The sequence below is a fragment of the Cynoglossus semilaevis genome, chromosome 6 (genome assembly GCF_000523025.1).
Source record: "Cynoglossus semilaevis isolate Cse_v1.0 chromosome 6, Cse_v1.0, whole genome shotgun sequence".
Lineage (NCBI taxonomy): Eukaryota > Metazoa > Chordata > Actinopteri > Pleuronectiformes > Cynoglossidae > Cynoglossus > Cynoglossus semilaevis.
This window is the reverse complement of record NC_024312.1, coordinates 7566073-7592265: the sequence shown is the minus strand read 5'-3', so window position 1 is coordinate 7592265 and position 26193 is coordinate 7566073. Positions and strand designations below refer to the sequence as shown.

The following is a 26193-nucleotide window of genomic DNA, read 5'->3' as shown; positions in this document are numbered from 1 at the left end:
CTGAGTTCAAGCGATAGCTGAATGGTCTCTAACAACCCCCGCTGTAGAGTTTTGGGAGCCTTACACAGATCAATCCACGCACATGCTTTGCTGCAAGGGTTTTAGTGTCAGTTTTGGCTCAGTCTAACCCCGCTTCCTGCGCGGGTGTGAGAAAAAGATTGTTTTGCTTCAAGGGAAATTGTTTGATTTACAGTTCTTAAAAGACATATAGCTGTAGATGCTAAAAATGAAAGCAGAAAAGGTGTGTCAGTGCTTGGAACAAACTCTGAAATGTATTGCTTTTGACGAAAAATTCCAGGAAGCTCAGTAAATGTGTGTAAAAATACAAATCAAGAGTCGCAGGGTTGAAGAGGTTAATGAGCAACAAGGGAACATCGCTTGTGCGTGATTTCACACCAGCTGCCCTTTTCTATGTCACGAGTGTAATAGGGGTTTTTGTTAAAGCATTAGCAACATGTGAGAATTTTTGTACATTCAATTTTCCGGCATTGTCTTGTCTTATCACACTAGTAGCATAAAATCTGAATTTAGTTCCTGTTCCTCACCAAAAAGTCACACTGACAAAGCTGGCCTCTGATTGGCGTCTGATTTATGACATCAATAACCATGTCATGAGTTCCTGGATGAACGCACATAGTTATCGCGATCTCCTTTTGGTTTTGTTTTCACATATCTCCAATTGATTACTGTAAACTGAAGTCATACGTGGCAGCTCAGAAAGGACTTTGACCACATACATATTATCGCTGGCAGCAGTTTGTGGTTGAAGTGAATTAGTTTGATTTCTATTGGCCAGTGTGAGTACTTCATTCTTATAGACTTATGGTGCATTAATAATAATTCTGTCTGTCTGTAAGTAACTCTGCCCTCATATGTGACAATTCTTCTTCAAAAAGGTACTGCAATCTTACAAGACATGACTGAACTCATTATTAAGTGAAAATAATTCAATGTCTAAGAATGTATAAGGAACATTCTGAAGTCCACCTCAGAAGACAGAACAGCCACAGCACCCCTACTGGTCAAATAAGTTGATTAAAATAAAAAACCAAATATTTATAACATGCCTGTTTTTAATTGAAAAAAAACTCTAAAGCAATGTTGCTATTAGCTCAACAACCATTTATGCTAAATTGCTCATGAACTAGATTTTTGTACAACTAATTGAAAGTTTTGTTTAAAACGCTGTATTGCCATCATAGAGCAATGGGGCTGAAGCGCTTCTTTTTTCACCTCTATCAGCCTTGACATAACAGCCACAATCCAACCTTTGAAAGATTTTGCCATGAAGCCTCAGCCAGCTTATACCTTCATCATCTGCCGCAGCCTGTACCAATTAGCTTAGACCAGTTTGCTTTGTCTCCCACCACCACCATCTGTGTATCAGATCATCCAGGGTTGTTGTAATTACAGTCACAGACAGAAGCCCATAGATAATGACAATGCTGCTATGATCAGCAGGATTAGACACATGCTCGTCCGCTCGCTTTGACTTGGACTTTTATGGTGGCTCTGTAAGACATCTAAGACAATCAATGAGAAGATGAGAACCTGAGTGACTCTTTGTCCTCTGCTCAGATACACTATCAATGCAATTTCCTGTAACGACTGTCAGGTGTGGTGCAGTGTCTCTTGTTGCAGAAACACAACATGTCAGTGTTGTACTGACTTCTACGTCCAACAGAAACACACTCTCGCAGACACAGACACACTTTTCTTGGTCACAAAGTAGTCATGGGTTGGAAAGAATTACATCTGAAAAGGGAGCACAATTGGGCTCTCCATGCCACACAACTCGCATATTGCTTGCCAAGTAGAGAGTGTTTTTTAGTAAATGTAAAAGCAAGATGAGTAAAAATTTGCAAAAGCAAAATGGCAAGTAGCTGACAAGAAGGAAAGAAATAGTTGAAAGTGGATTAAAAGATAGCTGAAAGATATCGGAAAATAATAGGAAATGAGAAAAAAACATATAAATATTGTCCAAAAACAACATATGTAGCAATAAGGCATGTAGGTAAAATATGGGTGAAGGAAAGCAAATAAAATATTGGAAAATGATGGATTAGTGACAAGTAAAATTTAAAGGTTAAAGTTAAAGAAGATAACCAATAATAAGTTAATGAGCTAGCTAAATATAGCAAAAGTATTTTATAAAAACTCATGGCAAAGGATAAACCAAAGCTTAACATCAGAAAATTAACAAAAATGTAGCAAAGCAGCTATATATATATATTTCATAAGAAATAATTAAATGTTGGGAGAGAAAAAGACAAAGCTCCAGAGCTAACATTTAACAAAAGCTAAATGATAGCTCCAGATGTCAACAGTCATCTTAAGGTTAGATAACGTTGGTCATAATCGTAATGTGAAGATTTTCTGAGTATTATTGGAGCAGCAGCAGTTCAACTCCAGTGACCCAGACGTTTGGAGCACCTGAGATCAGAGCAGCCTCAACTGGAGTCAAAGCTCAGTTTTAACTCTTGTGTTTTTAATGTTTGATCAAGACATAGTTTAACATGTTGTTATCGTAGCATTAACCAAAGCCTGTGGTTCACTCAAATATTGACAGCTCTTGGCCTTTGATTCTCAGTAATCTCGCTCACTGCTGGGTGGCTTTATCTGTGATCAAACAAGCAGCCAAAGACTATTGATTTTGTTCTGGTTAACATGGGATTCTGACATTCATTTACAGTACATCTATCAAAATGTGGTTGTCGTCTGACGCACAAAAGGACTGTATCATGTGGCTTCAGTTCCTTGTGCAAATGCGTTGATCAGCAGTTCTTCGTTTTGTTTGTCTGTCTGTGAAGCTGTCAGCTTTTCTGACTCACGTCTCCATGGTGTTGATGCAGGACAGTTCAAATGTTCCCTTTTATCTCACGTCAATGCCCGAAAAGGTCAGAAGTAGAGACAAGAAATGTAGGTTTTCCTACAGTGTCAAAAGCACATCTAGTTGTTTAAATGCTGAAGGAGAAGTTGACTCTGGAAGTTTACGCAGCTGCGGGACAGGAATCCACAAGTGGTAGCTGCTGGTGTGGGAAACCGGAGGAGCTCAGGGTTCAACTATTAAAATATAAACTGCTGTCCATAGTAACAGTAAATAATAAAAAAACTAGAACAAGGAAGTGCAATTAGTGCATACAATAAAAAACAAAGATGTACACTGGACATCCAATAATTCAACTGTCCATCCACTTTAAGTCTATGTTTCTATCAAGCATCTCGTGTTTTAAAAATCACCTCATCGCCCAGCATGTTTATATGCTATACATATATATATACATATACATACATACACACTCACACATGGGAATGCGTTACATTGACAAGCACACACCAGACCACAGGTTGCAGTTTGTCTCTAGACTACACATGCAAACTCCGCATAGGGGTAACACCAACACTATGGCAATATATGTCAATAAAAAGTGGTTTCACCCTTCACCCAGCCTGTCCAATCACCATGCAGAAACTGAACTTCAACACCGTCCACTGTTCATAGCAGTGTTTCCTAAAAAATGTTCTGCGGACCCATATTTTAAAAGTCACAAACCTTCATGACCCAAGTCAATAGACATTATTTGTAAACTTCTGGGAAACATGATGCAAGATGACCCCAAAAAAAACTCTTGCGACCCACCTGAGGGTCGCAACCCAGTCTTTGGGTAACAATGGTTTATAGAGTCCCAGCAGTAAAAACAAGCTACTGTATCTAGCTACTGTTTGATCAAAATTTGAGACACCTAACTAAACTAAATATAGGAATAGAGCATATATATATTGCGAAGAATAGTAAGTGAATATTTTACAATTTACTTAATTACACTATGAAGGAAACTGGGTTCACTATGTTGACTTGGAGCAATAGTTACTGCATCCTGGCCTGCTTCAGTAACAATGTGCTGAAAGTCATTAGAACCTCCTAGAACAAGGGACAGATCCACCGTTCTGATGGCCTGTATATTATGGCATAGTTTCAGTGATGGCAGAGTAACTTCCTGTAGGTCAAGGGGAGTTTCTGCTTTACAGCCCCCAGTGTAGCATATGGATTCCCTCTTAACCTCTGTGTGGGCCCCAGGTCAGTTCTGGAAATGCCTTACAGCAGCATGTGCTCTGCTGAGCGAAGAAAAATAGAGATGTATAAACAGGGCAGCTGATTAACTACTCCAAGTAGGAGCTCCACGGAAGGCATTTCTCCCGGGACACGTGTTTCCAGGAACAGTTTAGCTGGAGTGGTGCTCAGTGAGTCTGTTAGTGAGCAGCAGCAGCAGCAGCAGTAGCAGCAGACGGGGCTGTGTGCGTGCGAGCAGCGAGCCCTGTTGTTCACCAGAGCTGTTGTTAGCATTATACAAGACCTGCTGTCTGCCACGCCCCCTTCCTGTCTACTTCCCTAAAATCCATTTTGTGCTGACAGTGGAGTACAGAGGGACCACTCTTAACACATAGCTTATCATCAGTATTATCCTCATAAGACCCTCAGGAAAACCCACGGCTCAGTGCTCGCTAAATTTACCCCTCACCCAGCCCCGTCCCCTCTTGAGGCCCAGACATTGTAAACAACACTTTTTTTGTCATCAGTGGGATACGCCCCACACCTCTGAGACCTAACTTAAAGAAGTTTTTTTTCCTTTATCTTCAAAACGCCTCCCTGTCATGTGCACATATAATATTTCCTGTGCATTTGCAGCTGCAGGGTTCCATAGCCTCCTGCAGAGAAGCAGGGTACCGATTTTGGATGTAGCTGGAAGATCAGGCACTGGGGGTATTTGTGTTGGCATTGCACAAATGAAAAGTTAGATTTGCAGATATACTGTAGTTACGGTTCAAGATAAAATCACTGGATGAACGACCATAGGGACGTCTGGGTCCAGTTTAATCAAATGTTTTGTGGAGCAGTCTAAAAAGATGACAAAAAGATGTCATCAAACTGGCTAATTAAACCAGCTAGCTATTTTTGTGCAATAATGATTTGTCTGATTTTTTATTCTTGTCTTAAGTTATTATTTCCTGATTGTTTAATATTTGTATTTCTTCAGTAATGTATTTCAACCTTTTGTCAACCTTAAATAATTGAACATTTCCTTGCTAACTTTAACCAGTTTTTAACCTCCCAAAATTATCTTTTGTCTGTTGTTTTGCTTAGCTTTTGCTACATATGCAATTTTATTTCAAGCATTTCTAGGGCTAATGTTTGTGTTTACACTATGCACATCACTTTGCCAACGACCTGAAAACGTAGCTAACTTTGACCAATGTCTAAACAAACTTAGTTTATCATTAACTTTGGTAATTTTTGTTTTTCTTTCCATTTTTAAATGATTTGCTCACCATTGACAACATTCGGTTATCTTGTGCTATCATAAGCAATTTGGGCTAACCCCAAAAACATTATATGACCCAAATATAAATGTACAAAATGCAGTGCCTTGGTTGGCCACTTAGTTATTGTCTTAGGCATCAATGTGCAGATGAACGTTCTCCTGGGTTACAGATGTACAAATCAAGACTTTGCTGTGTCATGTGAAATAAGTTGTTATTATGTGGGGAACACGAGGTTCTGTGGACTTGAAGAGAGCAGAGGGAACTTGTCCTGACATGACCCACGTATAACAAACCTCTGAAGAACATTTTCTACCATGTCTGTCCTGTCAGTAGAAAGAAAATGTTGCCACACAAACATATCAGCACATCATCTGCCTTAACACGTAGTGTACCTTTATAGTCTCTCTGTGTCTGTGTGTGTGTGTGTGTGTGTGTCGTCATCAGAACAGTGTTTGTCCTCATGTGCAGTACTGAAGGACTGAACACACCTAAAGGACCAACGTCTCAGGTGAGGGTGTTGTCTGTCTCCATAGCAACTACAGAGAAACACTGTACCATTCCAAAACACAGGACTTTTTATGGATTTGTTAGATCAGGCCAATGCAAATCACCTGGATAAAATCCACCCACGAAGAAAGGCAGCAGTGACGTCTTTTAGTTTGGTTTTTATCTACGTCTTTTAAACAGTTCTTGATTCCTTTATTTTTTTAATGTTTGGATTTCCAGGTCCAGACAAAGGAGGACAAACAAGATCTTCTACTGACTCATTCACTTTTTTCACTTTCTTGTTTTTAATGACAGCGTGGATTGTTTAAGGTGTAGCCCAAAGCTACTCATATACACAGAAAATAAATTAACAATTTGTAATAAAATAGTAAAAGGACAAACAAACACTGCGGGGGCCACTGCTCTGCCTTTGTTGAATTAGGTGTATCTGTACTGGCGAACACAGAACACAGGACCTATAGACAACGTTCCAGGAAGAGAGAAGGACACAGTACCTCTGTGACCCCATGGATATTGTACCTAACCATAGCTCACATATAGATGTTTGGGCCGCCATCTGGTGGCTGAATTTAGAACTCGCGTGTTCTAAAATGCACCCGTGTCCTCAAAGAGGGGTCACGCTGGTTTGTACATCATGTACTTGTAGGTCTGCGGTGACACTTCTGCAGAATAGCCTCAATAAATAATTATTTATTTATTATTTATATTTCTTTAATAAATACAATTGTATTAAACTACATTGTACAAGATATATTAATGGACATCCCAAATCGTGGTAGAGGGGAGATTATTTATGAATAGTAAAGCTGGTCATGTTTTTAAATAGCAGCCATCACGGTGCTCTACTGGTTTGAGGTTGAATTGATTAAAAATTTACGTTTATTTATTAATTCAATCAGTTTTATCATATATTATATTATATTATATTATATTATATTATATTATATTATAAGAAATAATTGCTAAATGATACCTAGAGCCTTGCACAGGAATAGATTGTAAGGGTGTGAGTTTACAGCCTTTTAACACCCTAACCATAGGGTCATGTGGGTGGAAGGAGTTATTTCTATTATTTAAGTAAAAAACAGGGAGACTTCATCGAGACAACAGAGGGTTTGCTGTCATTCAACTGCCAGTCTCATTCCTGACCTAAATTACACTGAAAATCTCAGGAGGGATCTGAGGACATCTGAGTCCAGAAGAATTCTCCTCTCACTGGCTTTGCTGGTTTGTTCATTCATGTTTTATACTGCAGCAATGACATTACCGTCCTTGCATTACCTCCTGCACCTCACTGAAGGAGATGAGTAATCTCCTTCAGTGACATGTGATAAAGCTGATTTGTGTCTGCTTACTAGGACAAATTACATTTGCATCATCCATGCTGCAGGGTGATCACACTCACCCACATGGATGCAGAGACAGAAGGGTTGGCTTTTTTTTTATCCTTTATGGATTTGTTATTTAGTGGCAAACACAGGTACATATGTTTCCTCTACACTGCTTGTTTTTTATTATTTATTATTTTATTTATCCATTTATTTATTTGCATTGCAATTACTTTTTTGTTAGTTTGTTTTACTTTAGCACTTTGGTTAAGTGTCCAGCAGAGGGAGCTACGAGACATCTAATGCGTCTGTAAACTTCTGTAAATGAGAGAATACTTAATTTAATCATTCCAGTAATCTGTACAGACTCAGTGCTTTGTGGATCTTGCTTTAGTAAGCTGTAGTTGTCATGTTTGTCTATTTACTGGCAATAATTTCCATTTTTATCCTGAGGTGATAGAGTAGTAAACAACCTTAGTTATATAATTTTTTTCCTATATTTTCTAATGATCTGTTAGTTTGATTTAAGGTCGATTAAACATAACTTCTTGTAGATATGTTTTTGTACATAAATGGTTGTACACTAAATATCCCTTTTATTATATTTTGTTGGTGATCATTATTAGCAATTTTGGCTAACCTGTATGTTTTCTCTATATATACTTGGATAACATTCAGCTGTTTCTTAACAATTTTAATTCATGTTTGCTTATTCTTAGCTACGTTTTCTTTATATCAATAACTAATAAGATAACTATCAACTAGGAACTGACAGATATTTTCACTAATAACTACTTTTCCTTTTCTTAATTTTGTCGCTAGCTATTTTGGCTACTTAGCTTTCCTTTAAACAAACTTCAACTTGGTTTTCTACTCTGCTACTTTGTTGCTTTTTATTAAAACTTGAACATTTTTTGACTAACTTTGACCCCTTTTACCGAGTTAAATAATTTGTTAATGCTTTTGCTGTAGAAAATTTGCTCACATTACATCTATAATGCTACGTCATCTAATGGTCTCTAACATCCTCATGTTTCTTTCCCTCTTTGTGCCTAATCTGACAGGACAGCCTTCAGTCAACTTTGGTCTCCTAGCTTGTATCCTCTCTCTCTCTCTCTCTGAGGTTTTTTTTGGGATGGATGTGATGTGCCAAAGTAGATTTACCTTCAATAACCATTTATTAAACCTCCATCCATTAGAATCAGAGGCTTCATAAGAGCTGCCTGCATTAATCCTGATTACGAGACCAGAGGCAGAGGGTCTATGTGTCAAGTGTGTCATCGAGTGATTTATATATCCCGGCTGAGATTTCGTTCTTGTCAGTCAGTGGGGAATACACCACAGAGAGGACGGCAGGGCACTGAAACCTCAGTGATGGTGGTCCTTTTTAGTTTTCTGTCTACATCTGGCATCAGAATCCTGAGCTGCTGCTGCTGCTGCTCAAGGAATCTCTTTTGACATCAACTGACCTACACAGCCGGTCCTCAGCATGGATGCCAAGGGCTCGGGTGCCACCTTTAAAAGGTCGTCCCTCAAACGCTCAACCTCCGGCTCACAGAAGGTAAGGAGAAGTCAACATTTGATTCAGTTTCACACAGCAGACTTCACTCTCTCTCACCTCTCCCTCACCACTTTAACGACATCCTGAGCCTTTCTGTTGGCTCCAAACCATAAAGACATTCACACTGACAATGGGTGGAACATCATCACAACAACATTAACAGTTCTTCCAGTGAACTTTTGGCTTCAGAGGAGCCATATGATTCTGTGAATGACTGCACAGCCTCAGTCACATGCAACATCACAATAGCCTGAGACCAGGTTAGGTTCTTATCAATGACCTCAGAGCCTTCACTCCTGCTAGACTGCAGACTGTACGTTGGCTGCACACACACTTTACTCCTAAGTGTTTGAGGACTGGCAGCCTGTGCTGGATGCAGCACAGCCGTCTAATCCTTCATAATGGCTCAGTATGGAAAACCACGGCCCTGACAGATTATGGACTTTTACATTTTGCTTTCATGTGATTAACACACTCCTATTAACATGTCCTCGACGGTGAGGAAAAAGCAGGTTTTCTACAATTGCACGTGTCGGCTCTCGGTCCAAATCAGCCATATGTGCAGGTTTAGATTAGAACACAGACATTAGTCTCGGCCAGTGTTTCACATTTCTTCTACATGTTTAAATAGGTGACTCTAGTGTGCTGGTCGTTTACATGACTTAGCAGAAGTCTTCTTCTCCAAAATACACGTAGGACAGCTTTTACACTCAAATATATTATAAAGAAAATACACGACACCTAGGGGTTACACCGAGGTACTACAAGGGGGTTGTGAAAAATCAACACATTTTATACTATCCAATAAACAAAACAGTCTATTTTTTAGAATTGACTTTTTTTTGCAATGTACCAACCTTTAGTGACTTATTTTCCCACTTTACTGTGATCAATATCTAATCCATCAGATATTAGAAAGGCAGTTTATGAGAACTACGTATGTCGCTTACCACGTGTGAGTCCACTAAGGTCCAGGCCAACATTATGGGGGGCAGCCAACACGGATGCTGGACTTGTTCAGACAGGGCAGCGAGTTGGTTTCCACAGCTGCAGGGACAGGGCAAAAAAAGAAAACCACATTTGTATTTATGCTCTTTTAAACTTACGTTCAAACAGCCCATAATTGCTAGCAAATGTTTAAAGTTGTTAAAAACGAGAAGTAAAGAGTAAATCTATACACAAACCTAAAACCATTTATATACAGTACCTTTCCATAACGCATTTGCATTTGATTAAATTGAAGGATCAAATCTGGACCGCCTTGGAAAACACTGTTGTATTATATATGTTGGCCAAAGTAATTTGAAATAATAAAAAAAATTCTGAAAAAAAAGTCTAGTAAATCAAATCTAATAAAATAATAATAATAAAAATAAATTACAAATCCATAAGATTTTATTTATAACTTTTTTTTTTACCATTTGCTATACCGTTTATATAGAAACACTGTTTACACAGTTTATCTAACTGGTGACTTACACTTAAATCAGGGGGGAAAACATTTGTGAAGGTGCTGTGTTTATTTCACATTCCAGATTTCAAATCTGAAAACATTCGACATAGTCTCTTCTTCTCCGTCTCTGCTTCCAATGCAGGAAAACAGAGGAAAACAGTGTCTGTAAAACGTCTTATGACTCCCTTAACTCTCTGGGATAATCAGTGACATGTTGCACTCATGTGATTGGTAACTGGATTTTCAGAGCCAGCAGGACAATGGATGCATTTACAAACAGGACTCAGCGAGAACAGTCAGTTTCACAGTTGATGCAAACGTTCCTCATGCGGTGTTGTAACTTGACTTGCGGAGCAGGGAGGTTTAATTCAGTGAGGCGGACGACTAGTCTGGAATATTTTTTATTAAGATAGTGGATGGTTTCCTCCCTGTCGTCTTGTATTAAACTCTCACTTCATCTCTATTCAAATGCAAAGCTGAGCAATTAGCTGCTTTTATCTTCAGACCTGCTAACATCACATTCCTGGTTGGACCCCCAAATTCCTCCTGACACAAACACAGTCACAATCTCCATTTCACTTGAGCCTTTTGTTTTCCTGGATTCCTTTGTATTCCTATCAGTATTTCCATTCAGATTTATAAAATGCAGTAAGTGAATTGTGCTGAACCAGGTCATAAACTGACACAGAGACGCTCGGCCGTCATTACCCCTAAACTCATGAGTCTTTAGGCTGAACAGTCCATGTAATTGTAGCTGAACTGGAACAAATTTGCTCTGATTTATCAGCTCACTAAGCTGTGGGTCAGAAGACCAGGCCCATGTGATTCATGCAGTGAAAGGCATCAATGTATGAAAATGCATTTCTTTAAGGCTCAAGGAAATTTGTACTATTTTTTTTTTTATTTAAAAATAAATACTTGTTTACAGAACCAACGTTTTTCAGGTCGAATCTGGCTAAATAAGACGTTTAGATTATACAATTTTAAATATAGGTAAAGGTAAAAATAGGTAAAAATATTTTACAAAAATTACCTTAGATGGATGTATTAATACTAAGTTATCCATAAAAATACAACGGTGGAGTTAAACAAAGAAGTCGTTTTTTAAGAAACTTTCGACCTCTGGACCGAGAGATTTTGCCCATGTTTGTAGAAGACAGGGACAGCATTTAACACAAAGAACACAGAACCCATGGAAAAGACAAATAATGTGTCTCAGATTCTCTAGTCAACAGGAAATATTGTCACACAAAGCTCTAATTTAACTACTATATTAATAATCCTACAATCAGATTATTTATTTGGGCTTCTGTACTTTTTGCATTCTTTTACATAAAGTTTTCTTAAGTAAAACAATGTAAAAACTTCCCATATAACACAAAGAAACTAAGCAAAAATATCTTTTTTTTTCAACTTTTAAAAAGATGATTGAATTAAAACAAAAGTAGAACATGCATGTGTGTATGTTACATAAGTGTCACAAAATGTCCAAAATTCAGTAAAAGGAGAGATATATTAATAATATAATGAATGATTTCATTATATTATTTTTCCCAACAATTGTTGGGGTCGAACAACATTATTCTCTGAGCTTTTAATGAGTTGCTGCTCATTTTCTTGCTGTGACACAATCTGATCCTGCAGTGTCTCATTCTTTACAGTTTTTATGGTTAAGTGCTTAACGGCTGATATTAACAGGGCAGCAGGCGACCGCTGGATTGTGGTTTTAGCGGCTGTGGCTAATGAGTTTAAGTAAGTAAGCTCGCTCACTTGGCCGAGCCCTTGTGGAAATGGTCTTTGTTTTTCCTGAGCTGTGATTAACGTTGTGCGTCTAACAATGTGCCTTTTTTTCCACAATCTGTCCGAGGCCCAAAAAGTTGGAGAAGCTGGACTTTCTTTTTGTATTATTTCTGTTTGTTTTTAAACCTCAGACGGTCGTCTCTTCATAGACATAAACTGTCACTGCTCAACCATAGTAACCACTGTTGCCACCATAAAAGGAGAAGTGTTAAAAACTCCACTTTAACATTTTTTAAGACAATTGAAAGCTAAAATATGATTAAAAATCTCTATAGATTCTAACCGAAGGTTAGCCAAAAAAGACATAAATGAACCTGGTTAAATTGCTAAATAGGTGACCTTCAAAGGTACAAGAACAGAAATATCGGCTAAAGATTAAACAGTAAAAATGCATTTAAAATTTAAGTAAGAAAGGTAAATGTTAATCCACAATTAATCTAACAAAAAAATCTGAAGAAAGATAGCTAGCTAACCAGTAGCTAACACAAAAAGGAACAGATTTTTTTTCCCAATGGACTAGCTAACCAGTAGCTAACACAAAAAGCTAACACAAAAAGGAACAGAATGTTCCTAAATACCCTTTAAATGCATTTACCGTTGAGGGATAAACAATGATACTAACAAAATAGTTGAACACACTAACAGTGGATCGTTTCATTCAACTATAGGCAAGAAAATCACCTAAATGACAAAATGAACAACTGTTAATCCATAAAATTCGACCACATTTCAAAATACAGCCTTATCTATTATAGAGTTATGTGACATAAAAAACATTGCTAAGTCGACACATAATATAACACATTTGAATAAAGATGTTCTCTTACACACTCTTTAGTAAAAATTAGTAAAAACACGCCTAGAAAACATATATTTATATATATATATATATATATATATATATACCAATGTAATTTATCATTCGGTTTAATGTAATTAGGGGAATAATGGGTCTATAGATGTTTTTACTGCCTTTCCTGCTTTTCCTCCACATAACGAAGTAGGTTGAAATAGAGATTAACAGCAATTAGCAGCGGCTGACCTCACCCCCGACTGGAGAGCAGTGGTGTCTTAACCGGATGCTTTCCACCAGAATGCCTGAGCCCAATTCTTTCAATTATGCAAATATAGTTGAAATCAAAGTATTTGGAGGGGGTTTGATTTCCAAATGTAAAGTAGCAGAGTCTCTGAATGAGAATGCAGAGATTGTGGGTTCGACCGCTCTGTTTTCTCACTCAAACTGTGAAGTGAGCAGGCAGAAAAAGTCTGAAGAAAAACTGGGAGATTAGAGGCCGGGTATCAAAGTAGATTTGTTGTGCCTTGTTCAGGCAAAGGGATGAAAATACCCTGTGGACATGGAGAGGGGGTCATGGGACTCCCAAAAGGATTACCTTGAACTGGAGTCATGAGACTCGGGCGAACAAAGGCCCTGCTCACATGCTCGTCATATTAAGCAGCCCTCATAAAGTGAAGAAGTTTCATGTCCTGTGAGACTCAATAAGAGCAGCACAGCTCTGGTAGAGAAGCAACAGGCAGGAGGCGTCCCGCTCCACTCTGCTCTCTCTGAGCTTAATCTGCAGCCTTACAGACAGGAAGCCAGCAGCTGGGACAGAAGATTAAACGTAAGTGCATCTGCAATTCTTACATTTTCATTTAACAGCTTCCATTAGGAGCTGCTGGTACATGGACGTGGTGATGCTGGATGGGTGTGATGGAGGTCCACAGGACGACTGAGAGTGTGTGGTGGATGAGGGACATCGACAGTAGGTCAGGATGAATCCACACAGACATTTAACATGTGAGGGTCAGTCAGAGAGTGTTGAAGCAGATGTTGAAGTTTCAGAGAGTGACTGATTTAAACATGGAAATCATGTCAAGACACGACTCTCTGACATCTGAACTGTGTTGGAGTTTCATCATGATACTAAGAGTGGAGCTGTGTTGCTTTTTAAATGAATCAATGATTCAACAATTTTCAATTCAGACCAAGCTTCTCATTTATAACCAAAGCTGAGAAAAAGTTGTTTTTTTACTTTTGGTTTAACTTTAATAACTAGTTTTTAGTCCTTAGTTGAGGTAAAATCCTCCTATTTTAAGAATCAAATCTTTGTTTTCTCCTTCCCCTCAGTTCCTACATTAATTTCTTGATTGTAACTGTGTGTTTTTACAGTTTTTACACCTACTGTTATTAAGGTGTTATTTTAAAAATCAAAAATCTTCTTCTTCTTCTCAGGCACAGAGGGCTTGGATTGAAAGGACCTTTTGTAAAAGAGAATGCGTTCACATATTTCCAACCAAGGACCCGACCAGGTGATTAAAACTTTGTTTCCCAGTTTGATTATTAAATAGTTGTGTAACTGAACAAACTTGACTACTAAAGGAACAACATTTTTCATACTTTTCCAGCTAGAAATCATTAAAAACAACATTCATCATTCTTAAAAAAACAAACTAAAAGTCAAAGCAGATTTTTATGTGTTTCTTTAACACACGTGTGTTCCTACATCTGTGATGTCTAGATGTGCCTGTGGTCAGCTGACAACCCAGCACGTGGCCATCCCTCCTGGTGCCAACTCGGTGGAAGAGGCAAACCAGCTGGTGCACATCGACACCCCCAAAGATAAATGGACGGTGGTGAAATACACCAGAACATACCCCACAGATGCTTACGGGGTAATTGAGTTCCAGGGTGGAGGATTCATCAATAAGGCCATGGTGAGTCTCAGTCACAGGAGTTGAGTTTTTGAATTTAGTTTTGTAGGGCCATGGTGAGTCTCAGTCACAGGAGTTTTTGAATTTAGTTTTGTAGAAATCAGATCATGTTTCCCCACAAATGACATTTATTTCATTTATACACAGAGGACAATTCTTTCTCTGTCATGTAGCGGGAGCTACAAACGCAGCTATAAATGTGCTGACTTGTATTGTACACAATAGCTGACTTATTATGACAGTCAGAACCTTTTCCCATAAAAATGTTAAAGATCCAAATTTTGGGATAAACAATTTCCCAGAATTACCGGGAATTAAGGACAGACCCCTTTATTTACAGCACTGCACCAAGACAGTGACTATTGTCATTAGGATTATGTTGCATTATTTTATAGAAAAAAACAATTTAATTGGCTTCATATCTATATTTATTTTTAGAGATTTAAACTGCCATCCTGATCCTGACCCTCCACCCACCCAAACTTGTTCTGTGTCACTGCCACCTACTGGGCCTGTACAGTGATGTATTTAAATCCATTTATCTTTCATCACTTCGGTACGATTACTTCTTACTGCTCACTGTGAAAATGTGTTCTTAATGTGTATTTTTTCCCCCATTTCAGTTCATCAGGGTTTCCTACGATACCAAGCCTGACAACCTGCTGCATCTGATGGTGAAAGACTGGCAGCTAGAACTGCCCACCCTACTCATCTCCGTTCACGGTGGTCTCCAGAACTTTGACCTCCAGCCCAAGCTCAAGCAAGTGTTTGGCAAAGGCCTGATCAAAGCTGCGGTCACCACTGGAGCGTGGATCTTCACCGGTGGAGTCAACACGGGTACGACTGTGACACTTTATTAGGAGACGGCTTTTAAATGTCCCCGCAGTAATTGAAAGAAGATTAACTTTGAGCTAAAATGTTGTTATATAAGCCAAACTCTTTAATTTCCTGGAGGGATTTTTGACCGAGCTTTTGGCACAGAATTAAGCTCAACAATTAAAAGCCTTTCTGGGAAAATTAATTGCGGTTTTGCAGTTAATACTGTGATGGAACTGCATTAGACACTCAAAAAGGATCATTATCTACAAGGCTGTGTTTCATAATAACAGTAAAAGTTTTACCTTGTATTTTAACATGGCAGGAGTGATCCGTCATGTGGGAGACGCCTTGAAGGACCATTCCTCCAAGTCACGGGGGAAGGTCTGTGCTATTGGAATTGCTCCATGGGGAATTCTGGAAAACAAAGAAGACCTCATTGGAAAAGATGTGAGGATTTCTTTTTGCAAAGGAGTCACTTCCATGAAAATGTAACATTTGACACTGAAGTTTTCCTCTTTTTCCAGGTAACCAGACCTTACCAGGGAATGGGAAATCCTCTGAGCAAGTTGGCCGTGCTCAACAACAGCCACTCCCACTTCATCCTGACGGACAACGGCACCTGCGGAAAGTACGGGTCAGAGGTCAAACTGCGTCGGCTGCTGGAGAAGCACATCTCTCTGCAGAAGATTAACACCCGTAAGTGACATTGAGAGTCATCACCTGACCTTCTTCAGATCGTCTCCATCCTCCACAGTGTGTACTTGGTAGCCTTCAAGTCCCGTTGGACATGTGGACGAAACAGTCCTCTGTGACCTGTGGGCTTCCCTTTGTCATCCTATGCCTGGTGCTCAGATAAGGCAGGGACAGCAAAGGGATGCTCAGCTGTCACCACTGACGTCTCACACCAGGAATGACTTCACATCAGTTTGACTTCTTTGTTGCTGTAAAGTCTTGGTTTTTAAGTTTGTGAACTGTGATGGATTTTGTTCCGCAGGTCTAGGTCAGGGTGTCCCCCTAGTGTGCCTGATTGTTGAGGGAGGTCCGAACGTCATCTCCATTGCCCTGGAGAGCCTGAGAGATGATCCTCCTGTTCCTGTGGTGGTGTGTGACGGCAGTGGTCGAGCCTCTGACATCATTTCCTTTGCACACAAGTTCTGTGAGGACGACGGGTAAGATTTTAGGATAGTTAGTGCAGAAGTAGACAAATGGAAGAGTTACTTTTAAACAAACTCCATAAAATTATTTATATTTCAGTTTATTCCTCCTGGTGGTGAAAAGGTGAACGTTCTTTTCACAAACTTTGCTTTCAGCTTGGTGAACGATGATGTTCGAGACCAACTATTGGTGACAATTCAAAAGACTTTCAACTACAGCAAGAGCCAATCGCAGCAGATCTTGCTCATGGTTATGGAGTGCATGAAGAAAAGGGAACTGGTAAGTAGAAGAAAGACAACCTGCAGGATAATAATACATTTTGTGTGAAAAATAAAATCAATAAAATCATTTTTGATACTTCAAACATCTGGTCTCCACCCTCATTCATCCATGCCTCTCATCTGTGTGTTTCCATTAACATATTGAATAAAAATAATCCCCACCACCTGCCTGTCATCGCCCCTTCTTGTTCTGGTCATGTCATGTAATCGGGGTCATTCGCAGCTTCGTGGCTGACCAGCACAAATGGACTCCGTAAGCTACAGTGAGCTGTAAGTGCCGGGCTGTGAAGTGGGCGTGCTACTTTACAGAATCACACTGTGTGGCATTAATGCTGTCATTTCATCACGATGTGCACGGATACAGTACATCAGATTAACGCTGAAGTGTTTCTCCAAAGTGTTCGATCAAGACCTTGGTATAAATGAATATCAGTAACACTTGTGGGGCAGACTCCATGTGATGCGATTAGTAATGTGTAATACACAGCCTGTATAATCTCCACACTCTTTACATTTGGGTGGGAAAGATCAGAGCACGCTGCCACCTGCTTAGCAAAGGCTCTTACTTCATCCTCGCACAGCAAACATGTGGCACATAAATGTAGAAGAGGATCCATCTCCCTAATCCTCCGCCAAGTTGCTCTTTCTATCCACTATCTGGCCTTTTTTTCAGCATCTGCAGAGACTTTGCGACCACTATCTCTGGTGTATTAAACCACCTAATGCTCCAACACACTCAAATGAACTGGCTTTTTACAGATCAAATCGCTGCGGGTATTTTTAGCTTCCACTTAGTTCTAACTCAGACTCCACCCAAACACAACTTCTTACGCATCTCAGAGAGCACATCATTGGCACCTTTTAATCTGAATAACCCACAGGTGAATCATCATCATCATCATCATCATCATCATCATCATCATCATCATCATCATCATCATCACCACCACTGTCTGATCTCATCATAATCCTAAATGCATTTTATGCAAACAGCCGGATCAGATGAGTAGAAAACACTCATTTGGAGGGTCACAAATTAGAAGTGATGTAACACCAGCATACATTAAACATAACAATGACTTCACTCTCCCCCTGTTTGCGAATACAAGGGAGTGGGGGCTCAGCAATTGTTTGGGAGATTCTACAAGTTTTGTTGTCGTGATAATGAACCAGATTCACCAACAAGGACAAGATCAGAAATGAGCAGCTGAGAGGGACTATTGAAGATGAGCAGTAGAGATGGATGATAATGTCGAGATGAGATTGTGAGAGGGATTGGAGGGAAGAGCAGAAGATGGCAGTGGTTAGTGTAACAACAGAGGAGACAGGGGTGAACAGTGGCAACCCCTGGGGCAAAGATAAGATGATGATGAATAAAGCAGTAGTTTTTTTTAGAAGCCATCATAAGACGCTCTGACACAGTGTCATATACAGTATTCATGCCAAACATAGCATATTCCAAAATTAACCATGTGACAGAATTGCCATCTTAATGTTGTTTGACATGGTCAGGCTGTGACGAGTAATGAGTGAAAAAGCTGTTTGTGTGAGACGCGGCAGCGTCAGGAATCATGTTTACATAGACTGTCACCAGCTTACACTGCAGCTGCCCTCTGAAATAAGAGAGACGGATTTTACTATAATGAAGAGTGCTAGTCAAAAATACAATATATCCACAATACTACACTACACTACAAAGGACCTGCAAGACTAATCCTGTGATTTTCCCAACAAACATAGATCACAGTTTTTCGCATGGGGTCAGAGGGACAGCAGGATATTGAAATGGCCATTCTGACTGCCCTGTTGAAAGGTAAATTCTCCCTGTGTCACAGTGACACAGCATGTCCAAATGATGTTACAACCAATGTTTTAACTGCCATATTTCTCGCTCTGCTGTTTCCGTCGACCAAAGGCACAAATGCTTCAGCATCAGATCAGCTCAGCTTGGCTCTGGCCTGGAACAGAGTGGACATTGCTCGCAATCACATCTTTGTTTACGGACACAATTTGCCAGTGAGTGAGAACTACTTACTACTTACTTACTACATGGCCACAAAAGATTTGTAAAATTGTATTGATTTAACTCATAATCTAAAGTTCAGAAAACTAATATCTTTACTCCTGGTCAGCCTGCGGGTGCCATGGCCAACGCTACAGCCACTGCAGCCATGACACAGGAGAAGCCCAAGAGTCCTGTCAGCGCTCCTCGCAGCAAGACTCGAGGAAAGAAGGGGAAAGGAAAAGCTAAGCCTGAACCTCCAGAGGAAACCGACCCCAGGAAGTTGGAGCTTATTCGATGGGTAAGATAATAATAATAATGATAATAAATATAATAATAATAATTATTATTATTATTGTGCCAGGTCAATTCTCTGGAGCAGGCCATGATGGACGCTCTGGTGTTGGACAGAGTGGACTTTGTCAAACTGCTTCTTGAGAATGGAGTCAACATTCATCACTTCCTCACCATTCCCAGACTGGAGGAGTTATACAACACTGTGAGCCGCCCAGTGGAACAGAGCAATAAATAAATTGATAATTCTGCAATATTAATTCCTTAGTTGTTTTTTTTTTTTTGACACAGAAATTAGGCCCAGCGAATACTCTTCACGCCGTGGTTAGAGATGTCAAGAAGGTAAAACTATCTTTCTTGTAAAAAAATAAATAAATAAATAAAAAGTACAGGAAATGAATGCATCAAAATCCTGTTATGGTTTGATGATCTTGTATGATACTCTACAGGGGAACCTTCCTCCAGATTACCAGATCACATTGATTGACATCGGTTTGGTGCTGGAGTACTTGATGGGTGGAGCGTACAGAAGCAACTACACCAGGAAGGCCTTTCGTAACCTCTATAACAATTTATATGGACTAAAAAGGGTGAGTAATGCAAATATGAATGTAATAGGTTTAAAGTCACCATCAGTAGGAGAAAACGAATACTTCCAAGAGCATAAAACGACTTATCCTGACTTGACATTGTTCTCAAAATATCGTAACAATGTCCTGCAACATGACCTGATGGATGGATGGAAAAATTAATGAATGAATGGGAGGTGTTGTTATATAATTAAATACCATCATTTTTTCTTCCTATTAACCTTTTTTTTTTCTTTCTGTAGCCAAAAGCTCTAAAGCTACTTGGAATGGAGGTGAGGTGATAAAGGAAAATCTATTTATTAAGAATAATATTAAATATAGTAATAAATTATCATTGTCTTTAAACTTTCTAAATTATTTATCTTAGGATGATGAACCAAGGCAAAAAGGGAAGAAAAAGCCAAAAAAGAAGAAAGAGGAAGAAGTGGAAATAGACGTAGACGACCCTGAAGTCTGCCGGTTTAAATACCCCTTTCATGAGCTGATGCTGTGGGGCGTGTTGATGAAGCGCCAGAAGATGGCGCTGTTTCTCTGGCAGCGTGGAGAGGAGGCCATGGCGAAGGCCCTGGTTGCTTGTAAACTGTATAAAGCCATGGCTCACGAGTGCTCAGAGAGTGAGCTGGTTGACGACATCTCCCAAGACCTGGAGAACAACTCCAAGTCAGTATTTTACATCTCCTATGCTATTCTTTCCCACTGATTGTTTTCCATTTATATTTGTGAAACAAGAAAGGCTTTAAATATAAATTTGTTGCTTTTACATTGCTATACAATATCCAGTTGCTAAGAAATAAAATCTATGCGCTGTGCCATAGAAGGCAGTTCTAGCTGAGCATCAACTGTGTTTAATAACCTATGCAGCTTTGTTTTTATATATGGCAATTTATTATTCATCATCGACGCAAAACAATTGCTACTTATTCACATTGTTCTTGCTATTGCTGTCTTTCTCCCGTAGAGAGTTTGGCCAGCTGGCTTACGAGCTGTTGGATCAGTCCTACAAGCACGATGAACAGGTGGCCATGAAGCTCCTCACATACGAACTGGTAAACTGGAGCAACTCCACCTGTCTGAAGCTGGCTGTGGCGGCTAAGCAGCGCGACTTCATCGCCCACACCTGCAGCCAGATGCTGCTCACTGACATGTGGATGGGTTGTTTACGGATGGGCAAAAATCCCGGCCTCAAGGTACAGATAACTTCATTAGGAAGTGTGACTGATGATATTTAAAGTAGCGGTTGATCTCATTTGTTATTTTCTCTGCTAGGTTATTCTGGGAATCATCTTTCCTCCCCTGATTCTGCTGTTGGATTTCCGTATTGGGGATGATGCATCCTATAATGCAACTGCAGGAAAGGAGGAAGGCAAAGAGAAGAAAGATGACGAAAAAACCACCAAGGTCTGCTTTCAAATTTTTTACATTGTCGTTAGTTATTAGGACTCGAGGGCAGACTTTTTAGATAGAGAAAAATGCATGAACTCTACCATAATCTCAACCTGGTCAATATTTTCTATTTTATGTATTAAACAATTATTCCGCCTTGAAATGTTTAGATTAAATGATTTATTTAAAATGGACTGCGTAGACTTCGCTGAAAACTAACTGCTGTGTAACAGGACCACAACAACGATGCAAATTCACGAAAAGGAGACGAAGAAGACGGTAACACCAATGTCCGCAAAATACCTATCGCCAAAAGGATCTTTGAGTTTTACGACGCACCCTTTACTAAATTCTGGTTCAACACTGTGAGTTTTCTTCTTGTCCATGTTTATGCCTGTAGTGATATTTGGGTATATATACTGTATAAAGATATATAATGAACTCTAAGGTTGTCCTTTCCACTGCAATAGATTTCCTATCTGGGATATTTAATGCTGTACAACTACATAATTCTGGTGAAGATGGAGCGATGGCCGTCGATACAAGAGTGGACTGTCATCTCCTACATCCTCACACTTGGCAGTGAAAAAGTCCGACAGGTAGAAGCTCCACTTCTTTAATATGCATCGTTACGCCTGATAGCCTTTCCTCTCCCGGTGACCTTTGAACCCTGGTGTGTAGATTCTGATGTCGGAGCCTGGGAAGCTGAAGCAGAAGATCAGTGTGTGGATGGAGGACTACTGGAACATCACAGACCTGGCTGCCATCTCCACCTTCCTGCTGGGGCTCATGCTGCGGCTGCACCACGAGCCTTACATGGGCTACGGCAGAGTCATCTACTGCATAGACATCATCTTCTGGTACATCCGTGTCCTGGACATCTTTGGTGTCAACAAATACTTGGGCCCTTATGTGATGATGATCGGGAAGATGGTAACCGACATCTGTGTATCAGTATGCACTCCCACGATACTGAAGTGAATTCTTCACCTTTAATTCACTCTTTTTCTGTTATCCTTCCTCGCTTCCAGATGATTGACATGATGTACTTTGTCGTGATCATGCTGGTTGTGCTCATGAGTTTCGGGGTGGCTCGGCAGGCCATTCTTCACCCGGATGAGGAGCCGACCTGGAGACTGGCCAGAAACATTTTCTACATGCCCTACTGGATGATCTATGGGGAGGTTTTTGCGGACTCGATAGACCGTAAGACTAGAATTCATAGTAAGATTCTGTTTCCTGATTCTGGGCAGATGATCAGTATTAACTCTTGTAAAGCCTAGACACGTTATATGAATGGACCGCGTGTACTTTGTCTCCCCCTGCTGGATAATTAGGCAATAACTATTTAGGAGGTTTTTTTTTTCACGATCATCTGCCTTCAAGTTTTGTTGTTGTCACTTTTTTCTGTCACGGTGAAGGCAGTGAGAATTTTTTTTTAAACCTAAACTGTAAATGAATTTTTTTGGCGTAATACTAGTTTGTTAAATTGTTTAAATACAAGGAAAAAATGCTCTGTATTTGTCTGAAAAAAGGGGACTAACCCTTGTTAAATTGTTTAAATACAAGGAAAAATGCTCTGTATTTGTCTGAAAACTTATTTTGTCTACAAAATTAAAAGCAAAAAAATAGACAAATATATAGTGATTTGTGGTATAAAAAATGAAGATAACTATTTATACTTTTATGGACAGCAGCTTGACCTTGACAGAAGCACAATGTAAAAATAAGTACATTTGTAGGCTTTTAACTTTTTCTACATGTGTTTGTTCAACTGCTGCTGTGCTTTTTTTGGATTTTCTAAAGTTTATGCCATGGAAATAAACCGTGAGTACTTTTTAAATGTATTTCCAAATAAATGTATCTGTTTATCTGAGTTTAACTGTGATCACCTTTGGATCCAGCTCCATGTGGTGAACACCTGTATGATGAAGATGGTAAGAAACTGCCTCCTTGCATCCCCGGTGCATGGCTGACACCTGCTATTATGGCCTGTTATCTTCTCGTGGCTAACATCCTTCTGGTCAACCTGCTCATTGCCGTCTTCAAGTAAATACATATTCGATTGACTAAAGTTTTGCAGCGACTGTACTGAAGAAAGTTTAGACTAATTTGTCTCTTTACCTGCTCCACAGCAACACCTTCTTCGAAGTCAAGTCTATTTCGAACCAGGTGTGGAAGTTCCAGAGATATCAGCTGATCATGACCTTTCACGACCGTCCTATCCTTCCTCCTCCTCTCATCATCTTCAGTCACCTCTACATCCTCTTCAACAGGATGTTTCGACACTGTATTAAGAAGAGACAAGAGGGAGAACTGGATGAGAAAGACAGAGGGCTCAGTAAGTTTTCTCCAATAAACACGCAAGAATATATACATATCAGAGATATACTTCACAAAGACTCAACGGCCACTTCATTAGCTGCATCATGGTGACATTCATTGCTGTTCCTATTCAGAAAGACACTAAAATCTTGTTCTTAACACACCCTCATGTATAACAACAGTTCCAGGCTTATTTCAAACACACAAATGTCTGTTGTTTTTGCCAGAGCTGCGACTGAATCCAGAGGAGCTAAAAAGTCTCTACGAGTTTGAAGAACAATGTGTGGAGGAATATTTCAGAGGGAAAGAAGACGAGCAGCAGTCCTCAAGTGACGAACGCATCAAAGTCACCTCAGAAAGGTGGGCCGTATTTTCACTGTTGTTCCCTTCCCTGTAAATAACTGTTCACAAATGTCTAATGATTAAAAAAAAAATCAACATTTCTTTCAATCAGAGTTGAGAATATGTCCATGCGTCTGGAGGAGGTGAATGAGAGAGAGAACACGATGAAAGCCTCTCTACAGACGGTGGATCTACGTCTGGCTCAGCTGGAGGAGATACATGGACGAATGGCTGTGGCTCTGGAAAAACTTGCTGGTGTGGACAGGTTGGAGTTAACGCGGACTTACTCACGAAACTCCTCTGTATGTGACCCGTCCTCACTCCTCCGTCAGGGCAGTATTAACAGTGCAGACGGTTACAGTCTTTACCGTTTCCACATGGACATGGAAGAGTTCGCACAGAAGCAAAGGGACCCGGACGACACGACCAAAACAGGTGCGGAGACCCGTAGGAGTATTAAAGAAGCCTCCAGTGGCCAGCTCAGCACAAAGGATGGTGGTCAGAAGCTGGAGGTTGCAGGTTTGGAGCGGTCTCGACCCGGCTCTCGTGTGGACATTCTCATATCTCCATGCGAACAAAAGCCCGAATCTGTGGCATCAAGCCATACAACCCTAGTCAACATAAAACAGGGCAGTTCTTTTCGACTGGATCGACTCACAGACCAAAACAGACTCAAACCTTCCTCTCCTCCAAAGAGAACCAAATCCTTGAAATACTACCCTGCTGACGACCAACCCACATCTCCACTGACAAAGAGGAGGTCAATGAGTACCGTCATCATCAGCCCTCCAGATGAACCAGAGCAAACGGCTGAACCAACCACAAAACTCCAAGCCCTGCTGTGGAGTTCATCAACTCCAAAGAGAACCGAATCTTTAAATTATGTTCCCAGTGAAACCCAAAGTCAAACTTCACCTTTCACCAAAAAAAGGGCGATGAGTGGCATCGTCTACAGCCCAGCAGAGGCAGGTGATGACGGACAGCAGACCGCAGACTACAGAGCTCTGTTGGACGAAGTAGCCAAAATGCCAAATCAGTGGCCAGGAAACCTGGAGTATCAAGTACACCCAAGCACTTTGGGTCATATGCCTAAAGTATCTACAGTCCGGACTCTTGCCCAGCAGTTTCAGAAGCAGGACGCACCTACAGAAGCTAAAAAAGAGGAGAATCAAGTTCATCAGATTCCTTTAGAAAGCGATGGAACTCTTGTAGCAGATGTAGAGTCCGCCACAGACTTTAAGAAGATAAAGGCCAAAAGAATCCTGTCAGACACCACGGACTACCTGAGTGTGGCTGACGACAGATATCTGTCCCCTCACAGGTCACACAGCTGGAATGCCAGTGTAAGGAAGACAAAGTCCATGTTGGTTAGCAAAGAGCGCAGGGTGTCGTGCAGTGAGAGAGACCTTGGTGAGGTCTGTAAGGTGGGGGCCGAGGCAGTGGTACAGAAGATGGAGGCAGAGAAAGGAGATAATGATGCACAGGATAGAGAAAATTAAAGAGAAACAAACACAACAATAACTGATGTTATAACTTAAGACTTTCGGCTATAGAACCACGTGTTTAACCCAAGGATGAAAAATGTCTTTTACATCACATTTGTCACAATTAAAACCTTGTTTTTAGCTTTTTTCTGTTACCCCATAAAGTGAATTCTACAGAAAAGGAAGAGTAAAGCGAGATAGGTATGTTAACAGAGATGGAAAGTCATGGGTTTGGAAATACATTGGCAAAGACAAGGTTGAGGTGTTGATAAAAAACCAGTGGAAAACTGGATGAATGTTGGAGAAGCAGCTACCAGACAAAAGAAGAGAAAAATTTGGAGAGAAGAAACAACAGTTAGTATAGAACAGTGTTTCCCCTTTTTTATGCCATGGCTCATATTTTACACTAGAAAAAGACCACAGCGCACCAGCATACCAAAATGCCCTCCCCCCCGACCCCCCCAATAAAAAGTACATGTAATGAAATGTAACGATCTTAAAGTATCGGTTTATACACACTTAACTTGGGCAGTGTGAAAATGGGCCCGTTTAGTTGAACACAATGCTTGTATACTCACAAAAATTAAAGAAAGGCACACACAACGGTCTTCTTCAACAGCTGTCGCTCATCTTTTTTCGTTTCCATATCCATCTGCTCCCACCTGTCCACAACCTTTTTCGCGCCACGGACCGGCCTTTTAAGGGGTGGCAGAGAAATACAACTAAATAAAATGATACGACGGGCATAAAAACTGGCATTTTCTAAATGTAATTATAAGCCATTGTGTATGCAACTTTATTAGTAGCATCCTCGTTACGTCGCGCTTATCTTTAA

The 26193-nt window shown here is 40.0% G+C and overlaps 3 protein-coding genes and 1 pseudogene across 4 annotated transcripts in view; 3 read left to right on the top strand and 1 right to left on the bottom strand.

Moving 5' to 3' along the window:
• Window positions 1-16065, bottom strand: part of klf13 (Kruppel like factor 13) — a 37778-nt gene extending 21713 nt beyond the window's left edge. The window contains exons 1-3 of the mRNA XM_017032943.2: window positions 16042-16065; window positions 15805-15916; window positions 9669-9765 (exon numbers count right to left, since the gene is read on the bottom strand). The gene's annotated coding sequence lies outside the window, so the exon portion shown is untranslated. The remainder of the gene's footprint in view (window positions 1-9668; window positions 9766-15804; window positions 15917-16041) is intronic.
• On the top strand, window positions 14571-18139 carry LOC103379980 (transient receptor potential cation channel subfamily M member 1-like). 2 transcript variants are annotated; one of them, XM_025055912.1, is made up of 7 exons: window positions 14604-14686; window positions 15122-15207; window positions 15307-15520; window positions 15825-15949; window positions 16027-16198; window positions 16497-16671; window positions 16813-18139. In XM_025055912.1, the coding sequence occupies exons 3-7, from the start codon at window positions 15355-15357 to the stop codon at window positions 16982-16984; spliced, it is 810 nt and encodes a 269-aa protein (XP_024911680.1). In that variant the 5' UTR covers window positions 14604-14686; window positions 15122-15207; window positions 15307-15354; the 3' UTR covers window positions 16985-18139. The 2 variants fall into 2 exon arrangements, with proteins under 2 accessions (XP_024911681.1, XP_024911680.1); XM_025055913.1 differs by lacking the exons at window positions 15122-15207; window positions 16813-18139 and having other exon boundaries at window positions 14571-14686; window positions 16497-16675.
• Window positions 18140-20551: 2412 nt separating this feature from the next.
• Window positions 20552-22741, top strand: LOC112487079 (transient receptor potential cation channel subfamily M member 1 pseudogene; annotated as a pseudogene).
• A 905-nt stretch (window positions 22742-23646) lies between these two features.
• On the top strand, window positions 23647-25943 carry LOC112487078 (uncharacterized). Its single transcript, XM_025055910.1, has one exon. The coding sequence runs from the start codon at window positions 23997-23999 to the stop codon at window positions 25371-25373; it is 1377 nt and encodes a 458-aa protein (XP_024911678.1). The 5' UTR covers window positions 23647-23996; the 3' UTR covers window positions 25374-25943.
• Window positions 25944-26193: the final 250 nt, after the last annotated feature.

Coding starts and splice junctions, on each gene's coding strand:
- LOC103379980 (XM_025055912.1), top strand. CDS start 15,355: ATGGTGAAAGACTGGCAGCTAGAACTGCCCACCCTACTCATCTCCGTT. Junction 15,521..15,824: donor CACCGGTGGAGTCAACACGG/GTACGACTGTGA, acceptor TTAACATGGCAG/GAGTGATCCGTCATGTGGGA. Junction 16,199..16,496: donor TCTGCAGAAGATTAACACCC/GTAAGTGACATT, acceptor TTTGTTCCGCAG/GTCTAGGTCAGGGTGTCCCC.
- LOC112487078 (XM_025055910.1), top strand. CDS start 23,997: ATGTCCATGCGTCTGGAGGAGGTGAATGAGAGAGAGAACACGATGAAA.